Source organism: Triticum aestivum, chromosome 1B (assembly GCF_018294505.1).
Source record: "Triticum aestivum cultivar Chinese Spring chromosome 1B, IWGSC CS RefSeq v2.1, whole genome shotgun sequence".
NCBI classification, from domain to species: Eukaryota; Viridiplantae; Streptophyta; class Magnoliopsida; order Poales; family Poaceae; genus Triticum; species Triticum aestivum.
Window position 1 is genome coordinate 659,846,256 of NC_057795.1, and position 18,470 is coordinate 659,864,725.

General features: G+C 51.6%; 1 protein-coding gene across 2 annotated transcripts; it reads left to right on the forward strand.

Annotated features, from left to right (window-relative positions):
- The first annotated feature begins 3,440 nt into the window (after positions 1-3,440).
- On the forward strand, positions 3,441-5,313 carry LOC123098988 (F-box protein At2g26160). 2 transcript variants are annotated; one of them, XM_044521100.1, is made up of 3 exons: positions 3,441-3,613; positions 3,808-5,055; positions 5,135-5,313. In XM_044521100.1, the coding sequence occupies exon 2, from the start codon at positions 3,813-3,815 to the stop codon at positions 5,046-5,048; it is 1,236 nt and encodes a 411-aa protein (XP_044377035.1). In that variant the 5' UTR covers positions 3,441-3,613; positions 3,808-3,812; the 3' UTR covers positions 5,049-5,055; positions 5,135-5,313. The 2 variants fall into 2 exon arrangements, with proteins under 2 accessions (XP_044377035.1, XP_044377027.1); XM_044521092.1 differs by having other exon boundaries at positions 3,808-5,313.
- The last annotated feature ends 13,157 nt before the right edge of the window (positions 5,314-18,470 follow it).

Below are 18,470 nucleotides of genomic sequence, written 5' to 3' on the forward strand. Positions count from 1 at the left end.
ATAACCTTGCTTTAACTTAGCGGACAATGGCTGCACGCGACAAGGACGGGCACCAGACGCTCAGATGTGTCACCAAATTCGCCAATTATTCCAGAGAGAGAGAGGACGGGGGTGAGTGCTGAGGGGCTGACAGTTGGGCCTTCCGTACCTGGTACATGTCAGATCATCATGTATTCCTCTGCGTATACAGCATGCGTATTCCCACAAAATGGAATTTGGCTCAGATCACGAGGCTCTATTGAATGGTACAGATAGCAGGAGCATATGAGCTCGGGAGCCAAAACGCTGCTCTCCTTGTAGGGATATCCAATTTGGAGCCTGAGCTCAGCTACTCTTGATATCTATGCCGTCAGTCATCCTCGAGATTGGAAAAGTTGCATGTATTCACTCCCGTATATGAATCTTTTCAATTTTTGGTAAATGACTGCCCATCCATGCCCCACGTTCATTTATTGCTACCTAACATGTCGTTCTTGACTACTTCGTGCTGGAGGCCAGACGCCAGAGGTGCTCGGTCGACGTGTGTGCTGGCCACCGGCTCCGGCGGTGCTCCTGCTGACATGATGCGTGGACACGGACGCTGGCACGCTGCCGAGTGGAGGTACTCGTGCTGGGTTGTTCACCGTGACGCGAGAGACCTGCAAGGCATGTTCCACGCTGCTAGCCGCCGCCGACGCTGTGCGAAGGCAGCACCATGTGCTCAGGCTGGAGGTCGACGGTGATGGCGAAGACATTACAGATTTACAGCTGATGCAAAGGACAGACTCGCATGGCACGTCCGCGTCGACAGTCTGCTATCGCCGATGGGCAGCTGAGTACCTGAGTTTCACCAGGCTCACGCACTGCGTGGCTGCGCTCCATTCTCCAAGCCTCGTTGTGGTACATCCCGGGTTACAGGGCGGTTAGCAGCCGCCACTGATTGATATCGTCAGACGTCGGTGTTGCGCTGCCGTCTAGCATGCCGTATGCGAGTCTTGACGCCTGAAGCCAAAGAAGATAACCTTGCTTTGACTTAGCGGACAATGGCTGCACGCGACAAGGACGGGCACCAGACGCTCAGATCTGTCACCAAATTCGCCAATTATTCCAGAGAGAGAGAGAGGACGGGGGTGGGTGCTGAGGGGCTGACAGTTGGGCCTTCTGTACCTGGTACATGTTAGATCATCATGTATTCCTCTGCGTATACACTGTGTGTATTCCCACAAAATGGAATTTGGCTCAGATCACGAGGCTCTATTGAATGGTACAGATAGCAGGAGCATATGAGCTCGGGAGCCAAAACGCTGCTCTCCTTGTAGGGATATCCAATTTGGAGCCTGAGCTCAGCTACTCTTGATATCTATGCCGTCAGTCATCCTCGAGATTGGAAAAGTTGCATGTATTCACTCCCGTATATGAATCTTTTCAATTTTTGGTAAATGACTGCCCATCCATGCCCCATGTTCATTTATTGCTACCTAAAATGTCGTTCTTGACTACTTCGTGCTGGAGGCCAGACGCCAGAGGTGCTCGGACGACCTGTGTGCTGGCCACCGGCTTCGGCGGTGCTCCTGCTGACATGATGTGTGGACACGGACACTGGCACGCTGCCGAGTGGAGGCACTCGTGCTGGGTTGTTCACCGTGACGCGAGAGTCCTGCAAGGCGTGTTCCACGCTGCTAGCCGCCGCCGACGCTATGCGAAGGCAGCACCATGTGCTCAGGCTGGAGGTCGACGGTGATGGCGAAGACATTACAGATTTACAGCTGATGCGAAGGACAGACTCGCGTGGCACGTCCGCGTCGACAGTCTGCTATCGCCGATGGTCAGGTGAGTACCTGAGTTTCACCAGGCTCACGCACTGCGCGACTGCGCTCCATTCTTCAAGCCTCGTTGTGGTAAATCCCGGGTTACAGGACGGTTAGCAGCCGCCACTAATTGATATCGTCAGACGTCGGTGTTGCGCTGCCGTCTATCATGCCGTATGCGAGTCTTGATGCCTGAAGCCAAAGAAGATAACCTTGCTTTGACTTAGCGGACAATGGCTGCACGCGACAAGGACGGGCACCAGACGCTCAGATCTGTCACCAAATTCGCCAATTATTCCAGAGAGAGAGAGAGAGAGGACGGGGGTGGGTGCTGAGGGGCTGACAGTTGGGCCTTCTGTACCTGGTACATGTCAGATCATCATGTATTCCTCTGCGTATACACTGTGCGTATCCCCACAAAATGGAATTTGGCTCAGATCACGAGGCTCTATTGAATGGTACAGATAGCAGGAGCATATGAGCTCGGGAGCCAAAACACTGCTCTCCTTGTAGGGATATCCAATTTGGAGCCCGAGCTCAGCTACTCTTGATATCTATGCCGTCAGTCATCCTCGAGATTGGAAAAGTTGCATGTATTCACTCCCGTATATGAATCTTTTCAATTTTTAGTAAATGACTGCCCATCCATGCCCCACGTTCATTTATTCCTACCTAACGTGTCGTTCTTGACTACTTCGTGCTGGAGGCTAGGCGCCAGAGGTGCTCAGACAACGTGTGTGCTGGCCACCGGCTCCGGCGGTGCTCCTGCTGACATGATGCGTGGACAGGGACGCTGGCACGCTGCCGAGTGGAGGCACTCGTGCTGGGTTGTTCACCGTGATGCGAGAGACCTGCAAGGCGTGTTCCAGGCTGCTAGCCGCCGCCGACGCTGTGCAAAGGCAGCACCATGTGCTCAGGCTAGAGGTCGACGGTGATGGCGAAGATATTACAGATTTACAGCTGATGCGAAGGACAGACTCGCGTGGCACGTCCGCGACGACAGTCTGCTATCGCCGATGGGCAGCTGAGTACCTGAGTTTCACCAGGCTCACGCACTGCGTGGCTGCGCTCCATTCTCCAAGCCTCGTTGTGGTACATCCCGGGTTACAGGGCGGTTAGCAGCCGCCACTGATTGATATCGTCAGACGTCGGTGTTGCGCTGCCGTCTAGCATGCCGTATGCGAGTCTTGACGCCTGAAGCCAAAGAAGATAACCTTGCTTTGACTTAGCGGACAATGGCTGCACGCGACAAGGACGGGCACCAGACGCTCAGATCTGTCACCAAATTCGTCAATTATTCCAGAGAGAGAGAGAGGACGGGGGTGGGTGCTGAGGGGCTGACAGTTGGGCCTTCTGTACCTGGTACATGTCAGATCATCATGTATTCCTCTGCGTATACACTGTGCGTATTCCCACAAAATGGAATTTGGCTCAGATCACGAGGCTCTATTGAATGGAACAGATAGCAGGAGCATATGAGCTCGGGAGCCAAAACGCTGCTCTCCTACTTGTACTAGTTCAAATCTCTAATTAAGGGTTTTGGAAAAGAAAATGGTTTTAAGATACTGTTTTCCAAGAACTTTTTTTTAGAATCGTTTTTCAAGAGCTGGGGGCGCCGACTAAGGGACCGGCCCATATAGCTGGGCCTGGGCTGCACAAATCCCTCCAAAATTACCCTCAGTTGGTCACATACAAAAAAACTTGGCCCCGTTCGGGAAGCCACACTCCACTACGGCACGGCAGCAGCAACAGGAGTGGCAGCCTGCCACCGGCGTCCGGCGCCAACGGCAGATCGACCCCCGCTCTGGACGGCGCTGCTCTCCCTGGTAACCCGCCTCCTCCTTCTACTCACCCACCTTTCTCCGTCTTCCCTTGATCGCCTACGGGGGGTGTCTCCGTCCATGCATGAGCAGCGTCCGCTGGCCACGCACACAACTTGTTCGACTTATTGCCTCTGCGCGGCAAAAAATGTTGTTGTGCCGTCATTCTTCTCTGATAATGTTTCTTCTCCGCATTGCAGGACCGATGGCAGCAGAGAACAAACTGCACTCGCAGCCACCGCCGTGGTGGTCAGCCCTCCCGCTGGACCTGGCAGGCCTGGTGCTCAGCCTGCTCCCTGCGTACGCCGACCGCGCCCGCTTCGCCGCAGTGTGCCTGCAGTGGCGCGCCGCCGCGAGGCAGAAGCTCCAGACCACAACACTACCCCTGCTCGCGCTGCCCGACGGCACCTTCTACAGCCTCCCCTATGACAAGCCCTTCTGCTTTCCAGGGTGCGGCTTCGCTGGGTACAAGAGCGTCTGTGGCAGCTGGCTTGTCTTCCCCCGTGACGATGGGTGCTTCCTTGTCAATCCCTTCTCCAGGGCGGTCGTGACGCTCCCTCCTCTCTCGAGCGTCCGACTCCGGCCTCCAAATGCAGTCGCTAAATGGTCACTCGACGAGCATGGGTCAAAATTTGCAGACCCTTACACTACATGGATGCATATCAAGAAGTCAAAGAAGCTGCACGTAATTAAGCTAATCCTGTGCTCGTCAAACCTTGTTGCCGCATTGGTCGGCGTTGAGCACACCAGTCAGATCCTAATCTGCCAGCCAGGGGCCTTGTCGTGGTCGGTACGCGCGTGTGATGAATGTAAGGATTTTGAAGACATGGCATTCTACCAGGGCAAGCTCTATGCCCTTGACGATGACGAGAACCTCCTTGTGGTGAACATCAGCAACGACCAAAGCACCGGCAATCCGCAGGTTTCTCGGATTGGAAGGGTCATCGAGGGCAAGGCGGATTTCAGGTTATACCATGTTGGGACTGAAGAGAACGGTTTGCCCGTGAAGAAGCTCTATCTGGTTGAATCGCGTGGCATGTTGCTGATGGTACGCAGGAATATTTGGTGCCAGGTTCCTGAAGTTAGACCTGGAGGGCCTCGTAAATTTATTGCTGGACGAAGCGAGTTTGAGGTATTCGAGGCTGACTTTGAGCACTCGCAATGGATCAAGGTGTCAACCATGGGGGATGACCAGGTGCTGTTTCTGGGTCGAAGGTGCTCCAGGGCTGTGGCCGTGTCTCGGTACGGGTTGTTGGGCAATCGCATCTTCTTCTTGGACGACGATGACGAGTATCGTGTGGATTACCATTACGCCGAGGAGAACACATCATGCAGTGCCTATGACATGCAACTCGGCGACATCTCTTCCCCTCATCCAATTATTTCCTGGAAGCGCCAGAAGGAGATGCGTCTGGCAGCATGGCTATTCCCTCAGGACTGAATTGAAGGTGTTATATTGTTGTTGGGTTGTTGCTATATAAGATATGCTTTAGCAAAACTGATGTTTATTTTGCAAGCTGCTCACAGGTTAATCCATCTGACTGTGGTACGTACGGCGGTTGATTATGGTGTTCGGTGGTCCCATGCAAGCCGCGAAATGCGTTGGTATTTGACTTGCTTATGCCGTTAGTTGCGGCCATGTATCAGTAATTTGCCTGAACTTAATATGGTGGTTACTATGGAAGCTAACTGCATCAGTTTTCAAATAGTACTGTGGTCATTGCTGTGTCTGTGAATGATCTTAAAATGCATCGTTGCTTATCAGTATATTTGGTTTGGTGATCTCTTCTTCTTTTGCGATAATTTTGCACTCTGAACTGGTTGATTTGCTTCTATGGTTTGACTGAATTTGGAGATTCAGTCACTGCTTGAGAGTAGTTTATCTCTGCAGCCGCAGTTAATTTCTCGCTCCCTTCACGGTTCAAAGGCGACATAAATTGAAATTTCTATGCATGATAAGCTGTCAGGCCATGTTGCCATGTCGTGGATTTGAAGAGTACAAAGTTGTGACGAGCCTTTTTCTTTTGTATTCGATGAGTGGAGTTTTTGCTTCATATATGCGCCCTACTTTTGCTTGGTCACCCAACAACATTTTTTTTGTTTCCTTTCTTTTTCTTGCTTCTTTATTCTTCATCTTTTACTTTTTAGTATGTATTCGTATTTTATTTTTTTATTTTTAGTTGTATGCCTCTTTATTTTTCCCTTATATTTGTTTACCACCTTTCTTCATATGTGAGCTTAATCTAACAATGTATATGCATGAATGACCTGCCCTCGGTCCTGTAGTACATCGCGGCGGTGCATGCAAGCTATACAATGTTTAGAGCAACATTGTGTGAATGGATGAATTAACCAACATGTAGAGCAACAAGAAGCAAAACTTACGATTTCCATGGTTGACGTGCCCAATGGGCACATTGTCTCCACTCATTCAACCGCGGCGCAAAACTTCATGACGAAGTTGCCGATAATGTACCATCGATGCGATATCGACCTCATATTGTATTCATGGATGATGTGTATGCCGTAGGGCATGAAGTGCTTTTGACCATGAAACGAACCATGCACGCACCACCAGAAGATTGAGTCCCTTGAGTTCATGCCTACAAAGTCCACAAATACGGTCACCCACGCATCAAAACAACTCATCCTCCTTCATCGAGTACCCGGTCATCGTGCTTGAAAACAACAAGAAGTTCCAAAAAAGGTCAATGGCATTAACCGAACACCTATCGGGTATGGTGTCCACCATAGACGTCGTCGGCAGGGGCGAGAGGTACCTAGCCGCGGAGGTATCCTGAGTGGACGATGGCGTAGTCCAAGGAGGACAGATGCGTTGGTGGGGGTCGCAGACATCCTACGATGCCTGGCTGGCGGCCGGAGAGGTACATCAGCGGCGACGGACGAGGAGAGTGCAGATGCAAAGTAAAGAGGGGCAGAGACGGAGTGGAGGAAAAGTGGACTGGAATGGGGATTCCAATGGGTCGGGTGTGTCATAGTCCTACGTGGCGGCGGTCTCGAGTCCCGCCAAGCCCTTCCCCCAGTTCACTTTCGTTTTGCGGGAAAAACGGACGCCCGGACCGTTCTGCGGATCGATAGGGTACCACATTGAATAGCAAAATAGGTCCAAACAGTTCGGTCTGAACGGGTACGGACGATTTAAGGATGGAGATGCCCTTAGGAAATATTCTCTTTAAAAGGGGAGTGGTGTGTCTCTTTTTGACGAAACACTGATCAATTGTCTTTTACACGCTAGAATGGTGATTGTCTCTTCTTTTTCCTGTGATTTGGCATGGTCATCCCGACTCCCTATAGTAACTAACTCTGTAGTGGTAGACTTGTTTTGCAAGTTGCTCATATTTTATGATATTTAACTTGTGATGAACTTTGTGCGGTTGTGCTTCTAGTGTGGTTTGGTTTGATTGAATTTGGAGATTCAGTCAGTGTTCCGGGATAGTTTCGTCTGTGCGGCCGCAGTTAATTTGTTTGTCCCCTTCATGGGTTGAAGCCGACATAAATTGAAATTGATATTTTTACTCTATTTTGCACTGCACCTGGGAGCATTTAGTTCACGACTCCTCTGCTTAACTCATACTCATGCATTTGCTTTTCTACACATGTGTCCAGAAAATTACAAGTATTTCAGAGAGATACTGTTACCCCAGTAGACGGATTCCATAACCCTGCAAAATATAATAAACTTGGAGCATGATCTGATAAGCTAAGTGATTTCCAGTACTGTTAGAGTACGTAATAGGCCTAATGGGCCCATTAGTTTTAGTGTTAATTAAAGATAAAGGTCGCTTGCTTAGGGATCAAGTAAGCCTTGCTTAATAGTCAAGTAAACCTCTCTATATAAAAAGAGGAGATGTATCAATCTAATCAAACAAGAATTAAGAAGGAAATCCCTTTCCTCTTGCCCGGCTGTGGGCAGAAAGGCCCTCGGCCGGCCCTCTCGCGCCCTCCTTCTAGCAGCGCCATAACAATTTGGTATCAGGTAGCTCAGTTCTGATCATGTCTTCACTGCCGCCCATCCCGTCACTTCCGCTGCCGACCATCACCACCACGCCGCTGCCCTCCCCGTCCGTGCCGCTGGTCGCATCCTCCGGCGCCGTCACCGCCCAGATGCCGGCGCCCTCTACCGCACCACCGGCCGCCGCCTACACCCCGGAGGAGATCACCGGGGTCCTCAACGACCTCGTCACAGCCGTCTAGGGGATCCAGCTGTACCTGGCTAGCCCCTACGGGCCGTCGCCGCCCCTGCCGCCGACTGCCGCCACCGGGCCGCCGCCCCTGCCGTGGTACTCGCCGCATCCAGGGGTGTTCGCTGGGACGCTGCAGCCCCAGCTGCAGCTGCCGGCACCGCCCGCCGCCGCCCCACAGTGGCCGCAGTGGCCGACGCCGGCTCCCGCCGCGCCTCCAGCGCCCATCGCTGCCCCTGCGCCGCCATGGCTGCCGTGGCAGCCGCCGCACCAGTCGGCCTTCGTCGCGCTCGCCGGGCCATCGCAGCAGCCGCTGCAGCTGCCATCCATCGCCACCACCACCCAGCCCTGGCTGCAGTGGCAGCCGTCGCTCCTGGCGGCCTCCGCCGCGCCCGGTGCGCCACCACAGCAGCCGATGCAGCTACAACAGCCACTGCCGGTTAGCTCCGGTCTCGCATCGACCGCACCGGCGGGAGTCCCGCTTCACCAAGTCCAGTCCCCGCCGTCGCTGTGACCGTTTCTGTCTTGGATCGCTACCCGCCATGTGTCAGCGGCGGCGAGGCTGCAGGCTGCTGCACACGGCCTCCTAGCGCGTCGGTGTGTGCGGGAGATGCGTGGTCTGCGGCTGCCGCTCCTCCAAGTTGCCCTTCGCTGCGCAAAGGACCTCGATATCATCCGTTGCATCGGGGATCTTGGGCATGCGGTTTTCCCCATGGGCGGCGGGCATGTTGTTTTCCCCGCGGGCAGCGACCTTAAAGTCTGCGACATCGGCGGTTGGGGGGCGCACACCTCCTTGTCATTCTCCATCGCAAGCCCTCCACTCTTCCCTGTGCGGTGCAAACCAACAGCCGTCTGGCAGGGAGAAGGCATGGTGTCACCGACAGCAACGCACCGCGTAGCACCACTGCATTCCGTCGCCGGCCGCCGCGAGGGTGCCTCTGCTGGTCACTCTTGCGACCACTTCGAGGTGGTCATACACATGCACTCCTTTTGTCCAGGTGGTGTCCATGGGATCCAGGTGGCTCTACACATGCACGTCCGACGTGCGGATGGTGTCTACTTTTTGTTAAGGAATCCAAAATAAAGCGCCCCAGTCCATTTCAAGTTGAGAATAATAAAACAAGTCAAGATGTAAAAGGCTTGTTTTTACGTGTTAGATTTGTGTTGCGTCGAGTCATGATTTTAAGTTGGTTAGGCTGCAGCTCGAGGACAAGCTGCATGTCCAGGTGGGGTGTAGTGTTAGAGTACGTAATGGGCCTAATGGGCCCTCTTAGGGTTAATTAGAGATAAGGGTCGCTTGCTTAGGGGTCAAGTAAGCCTTGCTTGGGAGCAGTGGCGGAGCTTGAACGAAAAAGTTAGGCGGGCCAGACTAAAGAAGAGCACAATGTTTTTTCAAATTCTGAATTATAAGGACATATTGCGAGCACTCAGGTCACAAGATTGAGCTAGCAGATATGCATATATGTACCAAAGCACAGTTCAACCATGACACACTATTAAGTTAACTAATACAAAAGTGTTGAGACCTTGGTTATGTTGTTGTTCAGGTTCAATTGTCCGAACTCTTCCATCTAGGTTATGTTGTTGTTCAGGTCACTTGTTCGAACTCTTCCATTGTCACACCCTAGCTAGTCATGCATTAGAGTGTTGCATCCTGTTTACTCTTTCATCAGAAACTTGAAATGGGGATGACAGAACCCCCAGACCCCTCTGAAACCAACTAGGGTTACTAAAATAATTTTTCAATGAACCTGAAATGCCCTTCTAAAATGTCCATCATTTTAGCCTTGGTTCAGAACCTCTGACAAAAGTGGTGCACATTTTTCTAGGCCATCCTAGGGTCTTTGAATTAAATCATAGATATTTGAATTTGGGCATTTAAAATAATATAAAATATTTAAATGCTCAAATATCTCCAAACTAAAATGTTTCATGTTGGAAATAATCCAACTATGGACCAGGAGTAGTTTGGTGAATTTTGGAGTTGCCTAGGTATTTTATTTAATTCAACAAAGTTGCAGATATATTAAATAAAACAGAAAACAGAAAAGAAAGGGAAAAGACTTACCTGCGCGGCCTAGCCAGCTGGCCGGCCCAGCTAGCAGCCGACCCAGCCCAACACTGTAGCTCCCCGTCGTCTTCCTCCCCACGCCCCGAAGCTGCTGCGTGCTCGCGCGCGCGCGGCCGCGCGGCCACCTCCTGCTTGCCGACGCCCTCCTGGCTGCGTGGACGACGTCCGCAGCCCGTCCTGATCCCCCCTGCTCTCGCTCACTCTCCCCCGTTTCTCCCTCGCTCTCTCTCGCTCTCGGCCGAAGCACACCGTCGCCGCCGTTCGCCGTAGCCACTGTCTCCGGCCACCCCTCGCTCCCCCGAGTAGCTCAGAAGCTCCGTCACAACTCCCTCTTCCTCCCCACCGCTCCACGAGTCCCCGGAAGCCCTGCATCGCCGCCACGTCGCCGTTCCCCTCTTCGGGCTCCGACCACCGTCGCCGACGAATTCGCCGTCTCCAGCGCGTCCCCGAGCCCGCTTCGACGCCCACTGCAACCGCGGTGAGCTACGCCACCGTTTCCCCCTCTTCTTCCCCTCGTTCCCTCACCGTAGCTGCATCCCCACCACGGCCGAACCTCCGCCGTCGCCGAGCTCGCCGTCGACGCAGCTCCGGTGACCATTTGGTCACCCCGGCGAGTCCAACACGTTCGCAAGAACCAGTAGAGCATCCCTAGCGCCTCACTTTGCTCGACTTCGAGCTCCAGCACCACTCCCGTGCACGACCGAACCCCGGCGGCCGCAGCCGAGCTCGCCGCCGTCGACTCCGGCCACCCCGACCCCAACTGACTCCGCCAAGAGCCGCGGGTCGTCCTCAGCTTCACTCCGGTGGTCGCCGCGTTCCATTTGGTGGCCGAAACGACCAAAACCACTATCGCCGCCGCACTGTTGGTCGCCGCCGGCCAGAACTCCGGCGAGCTGACGTGGCCTAGTTGATTAACCACTAATCCACCACCTACAGACGCTGACAAGTGGGCCCAGGGCTTAGTCAAAGCTAACCAGCCCGGGGTCAACGCGGGATTAGCCCTGTGACACTGACGTGTGGACCCCACACGTCAGGTTTGACCCGAGCCAGCTCTGTTGACCTGCTGATGTCACTGTGATGTCAGGCTGACGCAGTAAATGATATTTCTGGATTTAAATTAAATCAGGAAATTCCAGAATATTATTTAAACTTCAAAAATTCATAACTTTTATTCTGTAACTCCAAATTGGACAAATTATATATGAAAAATGATCAGAAAAATCCAATCTATCCATCTGTACTATTTTCATGCATGATCAAACAAGTTAAATTGATATTTTAATCAGAACAAGGAAAGGCACTTTAAAAGGCCATATTTGAATTTGGAATTTGAATCTTTGATTCAAATTTGCTCAAACCCTACTGGCTTTAGTTGCATTAGCCCAACACACTCATATTGCCATGTTTCATGCATGCATCATATTGTTGCGCATTGTTTGGTGATGCCTGTGTATCGTTATCCTTTGCGACAGAATCTGTCCCCGAGGAGTGTCGTGATTACCCTAACGAAGAGTCGTATCCGTGCAACGAATCATCAGGCAAGCAACCAACCATTTGATCATATCGATACAATCCCATGTTCTCGCTCCTGCTCTATTTTACTGCATTAAGACAACGCGATTCAAACTGCTGTGTGCTACGGTAGTTGAACCCATTTCCTCTGCATGACCTGTCATTGCCACAGTAACTAGATGAAACCCACTAGCATGTGTAGGAGTTGATTGAGCCATATGTATGTGTTGTTCCTACCTTGCTATGCCTGCTATGCTTAGAGTTGTGTCAGGTCTGGTTCATCTGGGTGATGGGCTAGAGTGAAATGATTATGTCGGTAATAAGAGTGGTGTGGTGAACACGATTTGGTAAAGGTATCGATGAGAGGCCATGTAGGAGTACATGGTGGGTTGTTTCATTGAAGCCGACCTTAAGCACTGAGATCTGTATGTGTGATTTAAGATACAGCTACTACCATGCATTGGGCCCTGAAATATGACCCCGCTCGACTTCTTATTCACCCTAGCTCTCTGTCCAGGAGTTGCAAGTAGTTTCTGGTGTTTGTAGCCTACTGGAGGCCGTGGACAGCGCTGACCGTAGGGGTGGGCTGTGATGCGGTAGGTACGTGGCCGGGTGTACCGAATACCCGTTAGGTATCTCGGGAACCCTGTTCACATCGTTCGGGGCCGTATGGGAAACCTCGGCCGGACTCCCTGCGGATGGAACCTGAATAGGCGATAAACCTGGACTAGAGGCTTAAGTGTTTAGGTAGGTCGTGGTCTACACCCACGTCGGCTTTCGCTTGAAGTCTGCCGAGCACATGTCGTGTGCAGACGCTAAGTGGTGGAAACATGTATGAGGAAGTACACCCCTGCAGGGTTAACATGATCTATTCGAATAGCCGCGTCCGCGGTAAAGGACTACTTGGTTGCCTATACAGTTCATAGACAAGTAAATGGAAACTACTAAAAGCCTCAAGATAAGTGTGAGTGCCGAGGATGGCTCTTCCGTAGGAAGACGGAGGTGGATCCTCGGTAGTGTATTGAAGTGGTGAGTAGTGGACTCGTGTGCGCAAAACTATTTCAAGTTGGAGTATCGTAGGATAGTCTAGCCAAGAGTCAAAGCTGGCTTGCTGCAATAACTCCACCAACCCTTCCTGATACTGTGCATGTATGTAGGATCTGATGTAAGTCTTGCTGAGTACCTTTGTACTCATGTTGCTATATTCTACATTTTTACAGAAGACGCTGCAACCCCTTCTGATGGGTTCTATGTAGACGTTGACATCAACGAGTAGGCTAAAGACCCAGGTGGTGACCCTGAGCTTGTGAAGGACCACATAGTATAGCTAGGCTTCCCAAGCCTCTTTTATTTTACTAGTTGTCTATACCCAGACAAGTTACTTCCGCTGTTGGCTTGTATGATTGTATGACTTGTATGTTGGGTCGTGAGACCCGTACCTTTGTGTGTATGTTATGTATGGCTCTCTGAGCCCTAAATAAAGTACTTGTGTCGTAGAGTCATGTTGTGATGCTTCGTTGTATATGCACATATCGAGCATATTGTGTGTATGATTGAAATGCTTGGTATGTGTGGGATCTGACTATCTAGTTGTTTATCTTTAGTAGCCTCTCTTACCGGGAAATGTCTCCTAGTGTTACCGCTGAGCCATGGTAGCTTGCTACTGCTCTGGAACACTTAGGCTGGCCGGCATGTGTCCTTCTTCGTTCCTGTGTCTGTCCCTTCGGGGAAATGTCACGCATTGAGTACCGGAGTCCTGTTAGCCCGCTACAGCCCGGTTTACCGGAGTCCTGCTAGCCCAGTGCTACAGCCCGGACCCACTTGCTGATGACCGACACGTTCGAAGCTGGGTCATGGATGCCTGTCCCTGTAAGTCTGTGCCACTTTGGGTTTACGACTAGTCATGTCAGCCCGGGCTCTTTATCATATGGATGCTAGCGACACTATCATATACGTGAGCCAAAAGGCGCAAACGGTCCCAGGAAAAGGTAAGACGACACCCATGGGGATACCGTGCGTGAGGCCGCAAAGTGATATGAGGTGTTACCAGCTAGATCGATGTGACATCGAGTCGGGGTCCTGACATCCATCTAGGTTATCTTGTTGTTCAGGTCACTTGTTCGAACTCTTCCATCTAGGTTATCTTGTTGTTCAGGTTGTTGCTGTTGCAATTCAAGCAAGGGCAATACATGGTCTTCCTCAACTTCAGTTATATTATCTTTTCCTTTTAAACACTAAATCAATTCTTCTCCGAGTCCAATTTTCCTTGCCCATGACTACCTATGTTGCAATTTGCAGGCCTGATTACTGAATGTATATGAAACTAAACAAAATCAGTCTCCTGCGCATGTTGCCCTGCTGGTTGGTGTTGGCTGTGAAGTGTGATGTGGCAGGGGCAGAACCAGGGACTTGGCAGGCGGGAGTTGGAGGAGAACAGCCGCAAGATCCCGGCGGGTGTCGCCGCGGCGTTAGCTTTGCGAATCGTGAGACAATGGGCACCTGGGCGACTGGGCGGCGCGACCGCGCGAGGGGCACTACTAGGAAAAGGGCTATAGATGAGATGGACACTAATGGCGCACCTGTCATGTGGTGCGCCACTACTATATAGCAGTGACGCACCATGTGCAGGTGCGCCATTAGTGTGGAAGACACTAATGGCGCACCAGGCACATGGTGCGCCACTAGTAACATTTTTTTTAATTTTTCCAAACATACTAATGGCGCATCATGGCACGGTGCGCCATTACTAGTTACTAGTAATGGCCCACCGGCCACACAGTGCACCACTACTGTTGTTTTTCTTATTCTTTTTTTGCAAAACTACTAATGGTGCACCGTAGCATAGTGCGCCATTACTAGTTTAAACTAGTAATGGCGCACTGTGCCACGGTGCGCCATTGAATATTTTTTTTTATTTTTTTTGCAAAACTTCTAATGGCGCACCAGCAGCAGGTGCGCCATTAGTAACCAGGGTTACTAATGGCGCATTTGCAGGTGGTGCACCATTAGTAACCTGGGACCAACAAGATATTTTGGACAGCCCACCTACCCACTCACTTTCCCCACTTCATTCTCTCCACCTCCTCCTCCAAGCTTGTATCGGTTGCCTCCTCCTCCTCACCTCATTTGCACCATAGATTCATCCAAATTAAGTGGTTAAATTACATTTTTTGATAGGTAAGTAAGGGGGAAGCTATCTTTATGTTGTTCTCCCTCTCCAACAACGTGCACATGCACTTTTTGTGGCCTAGCTAGATCTATGTATGTTCGTGGTGTTGCATATGTTTGTGGTGTTGCATATATGTTTGTGTTTGCAGGTACTGATATTTGAAATGCGATAGTTGCCAATATTTTGCTGGAATGTTGATTCATTTTCGTTTCGGCGAGAATTTTGGCACTATGCATTCTTTTTTGTCCTATTTTTAGGGAAAGTCATGCCAAATTTTTTCTTGGTTTTAAAATATCGTTTTGCTCTACCCCGCAGGCGACCATGGTCCGCACGATGACCGAAGGCATCATGAATAGGTTTTTGAGCTCCGCGAAGGCCGAGATGCTTCAAAAGAACGAGAAGGAGATAAGATGTCCGTGTCGAAGATGCAAGCTGAAGAGCCTTATTGCGGACCCGGATTCCGGGCAGGTGCGGGACCACCTGTTCTTGCGTGGTTTCATGGATGGCTATCGGTGGCAAGGTGATGAAGATGACTATGAAGTCGTCCATGGGGGTCAGGCAAGAAATGAGGAAGGGCAGCAAGACAACCACCATGGCTCGGGCGGGCGAGAAGACGAAGAATCTCCAGGACATGATCACGACGGTGATGCTGTACACAGTCATCATGTAGAAGATGCCGGACATGATGATGAGGAAGATGCGGGAGCAGACAAAGGGCATGATCATGAAAATGAAGATGCCGGCGGAGCAGACGATGATGGACCATCGATGGGCTGGGTGCAGGACCCTCATATTCAAGAGCCGCTTCTCAAGCAGACGGATAACGCAAGAGCTGCCGCCCGAGAGAAAGCCAAGCTGGATCAATTGGAGATAGACGCGATTACTCTATTGTATGAAGGATGCAGGTCTAAGGATACCCGCCTGAAAGTAACGCTCATGGCTCTAGAGATGAAGGTAAAACACAAAATGACCGACGCATGCTTCGACGAGAACATGTCATTCTGGCACGAACGTCTTCCCAAGGGGAACAAGTGCCCGACCAGTTTTGAGGAGGCGAAGAAAATCGTGTGTCCCCTGGATTTACCGCACGTGAAATACCATGTGTGCATGAACAATTGCATCATTTATCGGGATGAGCACGCGGAGTCTACCATATGTCTGGTGTGCACCGTCACTCGATACAAGAAGAGGAAGAAAGCTCCTCGAAAAGTGGTGTGGTACTTTCCGATCACTCCTCGTCTGCAGCGGTATTTCACGGACCCTAAGGTAGCAAAGCTCCTGCGTTGCACGCGGATAGGGAGGAGAAGAAGCGAGAAGATGACACAAATGATCCGGAGATAAATAAAAAAGACAAGATGCTGAGTCACCTAAAGGATGCGAGCCAGTGGCAAGCGTTGAACTTCGAACACCCAGAATTTGGGAAGGATCCAAGGAACATCGTGCTGAGCGCGAGCACCGATGGAGTCAATCCGTTTGGCAGCCAGAGAAGCACACATAGCACCTGGCCTGTGTTTGTGTGGATGTACAACCTTCCCCCTGGTTGTGCATGAAGAGGAAGTACATTCACATGAGTATGCTAACTGAAGGGCCGAAACAACCAGGGAACGACATCAATCTGTATCTGGGGCTGCTGAAAGAGGAGCTAGACACGCTGTGGAAAACGCCAGCCAATACGTGGGACGCTGCAGAGAAAGAATATTTCCCTATGAGAGCCGCACTGCTCACGACGGTGCACGACTATCTCAGTTACAAATATCTCGCGGGACAGGTGGTCCATAGATTTTCTGGATGCGTCAGGTGCATGGATGACACAACGTATCGCCAGCTAGATAGAGATCCCGGGTCTTCGAAAACCGTGTTCATGTGACATCGAAGGTGGCTTCGCAACGATGACCCGTGGAGGAAACGCAAGGATCTGTTCGATGGTGAAACCGAACCCTGAAGACGCCCGCGTACGAGGAGCGGCGAGGAAATAGACCAGCTGTTGAAAAATTGGAAAGATTGCCCACTGCCGGGAAAGAAGCAAAAGGTGCCAGAGCCGGGAAAGAAGTGAAAGGCGCCAGAGCCACTGCTGATGGTATGGAAAAGGAGGTCTGTTTTCTGGGACTTGTCGTACTGGAAGATCCACCGTGTGCCTCACAGCCTTGATGTCATGCATATCACGAAGAACGTGTGCGAGAGTCTGCTTGGTACCCTGTTCAACATGCCAGAGAGGACCAAAGATGGGCCGAAAGCAAGGGCAGACTTGAAATCAATGGGCATCATGGAGGAGCTTCACACTAATGATGATGATGATGAGGCGAAGCAAGACACGGAAAGTCGTCGCAAAGGCAAAAAGGCCAAGAAGACCGGAAATGACTACCCTCCCGCGTGCTTCACTCTAAGTCAGGAGGAGATCGAGCAGTTTTTCACCTGCCTCGTAGGAGTAAAACTTCCTTACGGTTACGTGGGGAAGATAAGCAGATACCTAGACCCAGTGAAGCAGAAGTTCAGCGGGATGAAGTCTCACGACTGTCACGTGCTGATGACGCAGATACTTCTAGTTGCAATCCATGGGATCATGGACGCGCACGTCCGTGAAATGCTATTTGGCCTATGCAACTTTTTCAACGTCATCTCTCGGAAGTCGGTTGGCGTGAGGCAACTCAGAAGGCTACAGGAAGAGATCATGGTGATACTATGCGAGCTTGAGATGTACTTCCCGCCCGCATTCTTCGACGTTATGGTGCATCTGCTGGTCCATATCATGGAGGATATCATCCAACTCGGGCCGATGTTCCTGCACAGCATGATGCCGTTCGAAAGGATGAATGGTGTCATCAAAGGATATGTTCGCAACATGTCACGTCTGGAGGGAAGCATAGCCAGGGGCTTTCTGACCGAAGAGTGCATCTCCTACTGCACAAATTATCTAGGCATTGAGGACCCCGTTGGTCTGCCCGTCAACAGGCACCTCGGCAGGCTCGCTGGATGGGGTCACCGTGAGGGTTGCCGCGAAATGCATGTCGACTTCGAGGGTCGACTTGCCGACTTTGAAAGAGCAAACCTAGTCGCGCTACAACACATAGACATGGTCGATCCTTGGGTGGTAGTGTTGGGGAACGTTGCAGAAAATAAAAAATTTTCCTACTCGTTTCACCAAGATCATCTAGGAGTTCATCTAGCAACGAGTGAATAGATGCATCTACATACCTTGTAGATGGCGAGCGGAAGCGTTCAAAGAACGGGGATGATGTAGTCGAACACGACGTGATTCGAATCACCGGAGATCCTAGCACCGAACGGACGGCACCTCCGCGTTCAACACACGTACGGAACAGCCACGTCTCCTCCTTCTTGATCCAGCAAGGGAGGGAGGAGAGGTTGAGGGAGATGGCACCAGCAGCAGCACGACGGCGTGGTGTTGATGGAGCTGCAGTACTCCGGCAGAGCTTCGCTAAGCAATAAGGAGGTGGAGGAGGTGTTGGGGAGGGAGAAGGAGGCAACCAAAGGCCAAGGACTCAAGGTCTGAAGTCCCTCCTCTCCCCCACTATATATAGGGGTGCCAAGGGGGGGTGGCCGGCCCTAGGAGATCCAATCTCCTAGGGGGTGCGGCGGCCAAGGGGGGTTTCCCTCCCCCCCAAGGCACCTAGGAGGTGCCTTCCACTAGTAGGACTCCTCCCCCTTGGAAACCCTAGGCGCATGGGCCTAGTGGGGCTGGTGCCCTTGGCCCAAGCAGGCCAAGGCGCATCCCCTACAGCCCATGTGGCCCCCGGGGATGGGTGGCCCCACCCGGTGGGCCCCCGGGACCCCTCCGGTGGTCCCGGTACAATACCGATAACCCCGAAACTTGTCCCGATGCCCGAATCAGGACTTCCCATATATAAATCTTTACCTCCGGACCATTCCGGAACTCCTCGTGACGTCCGG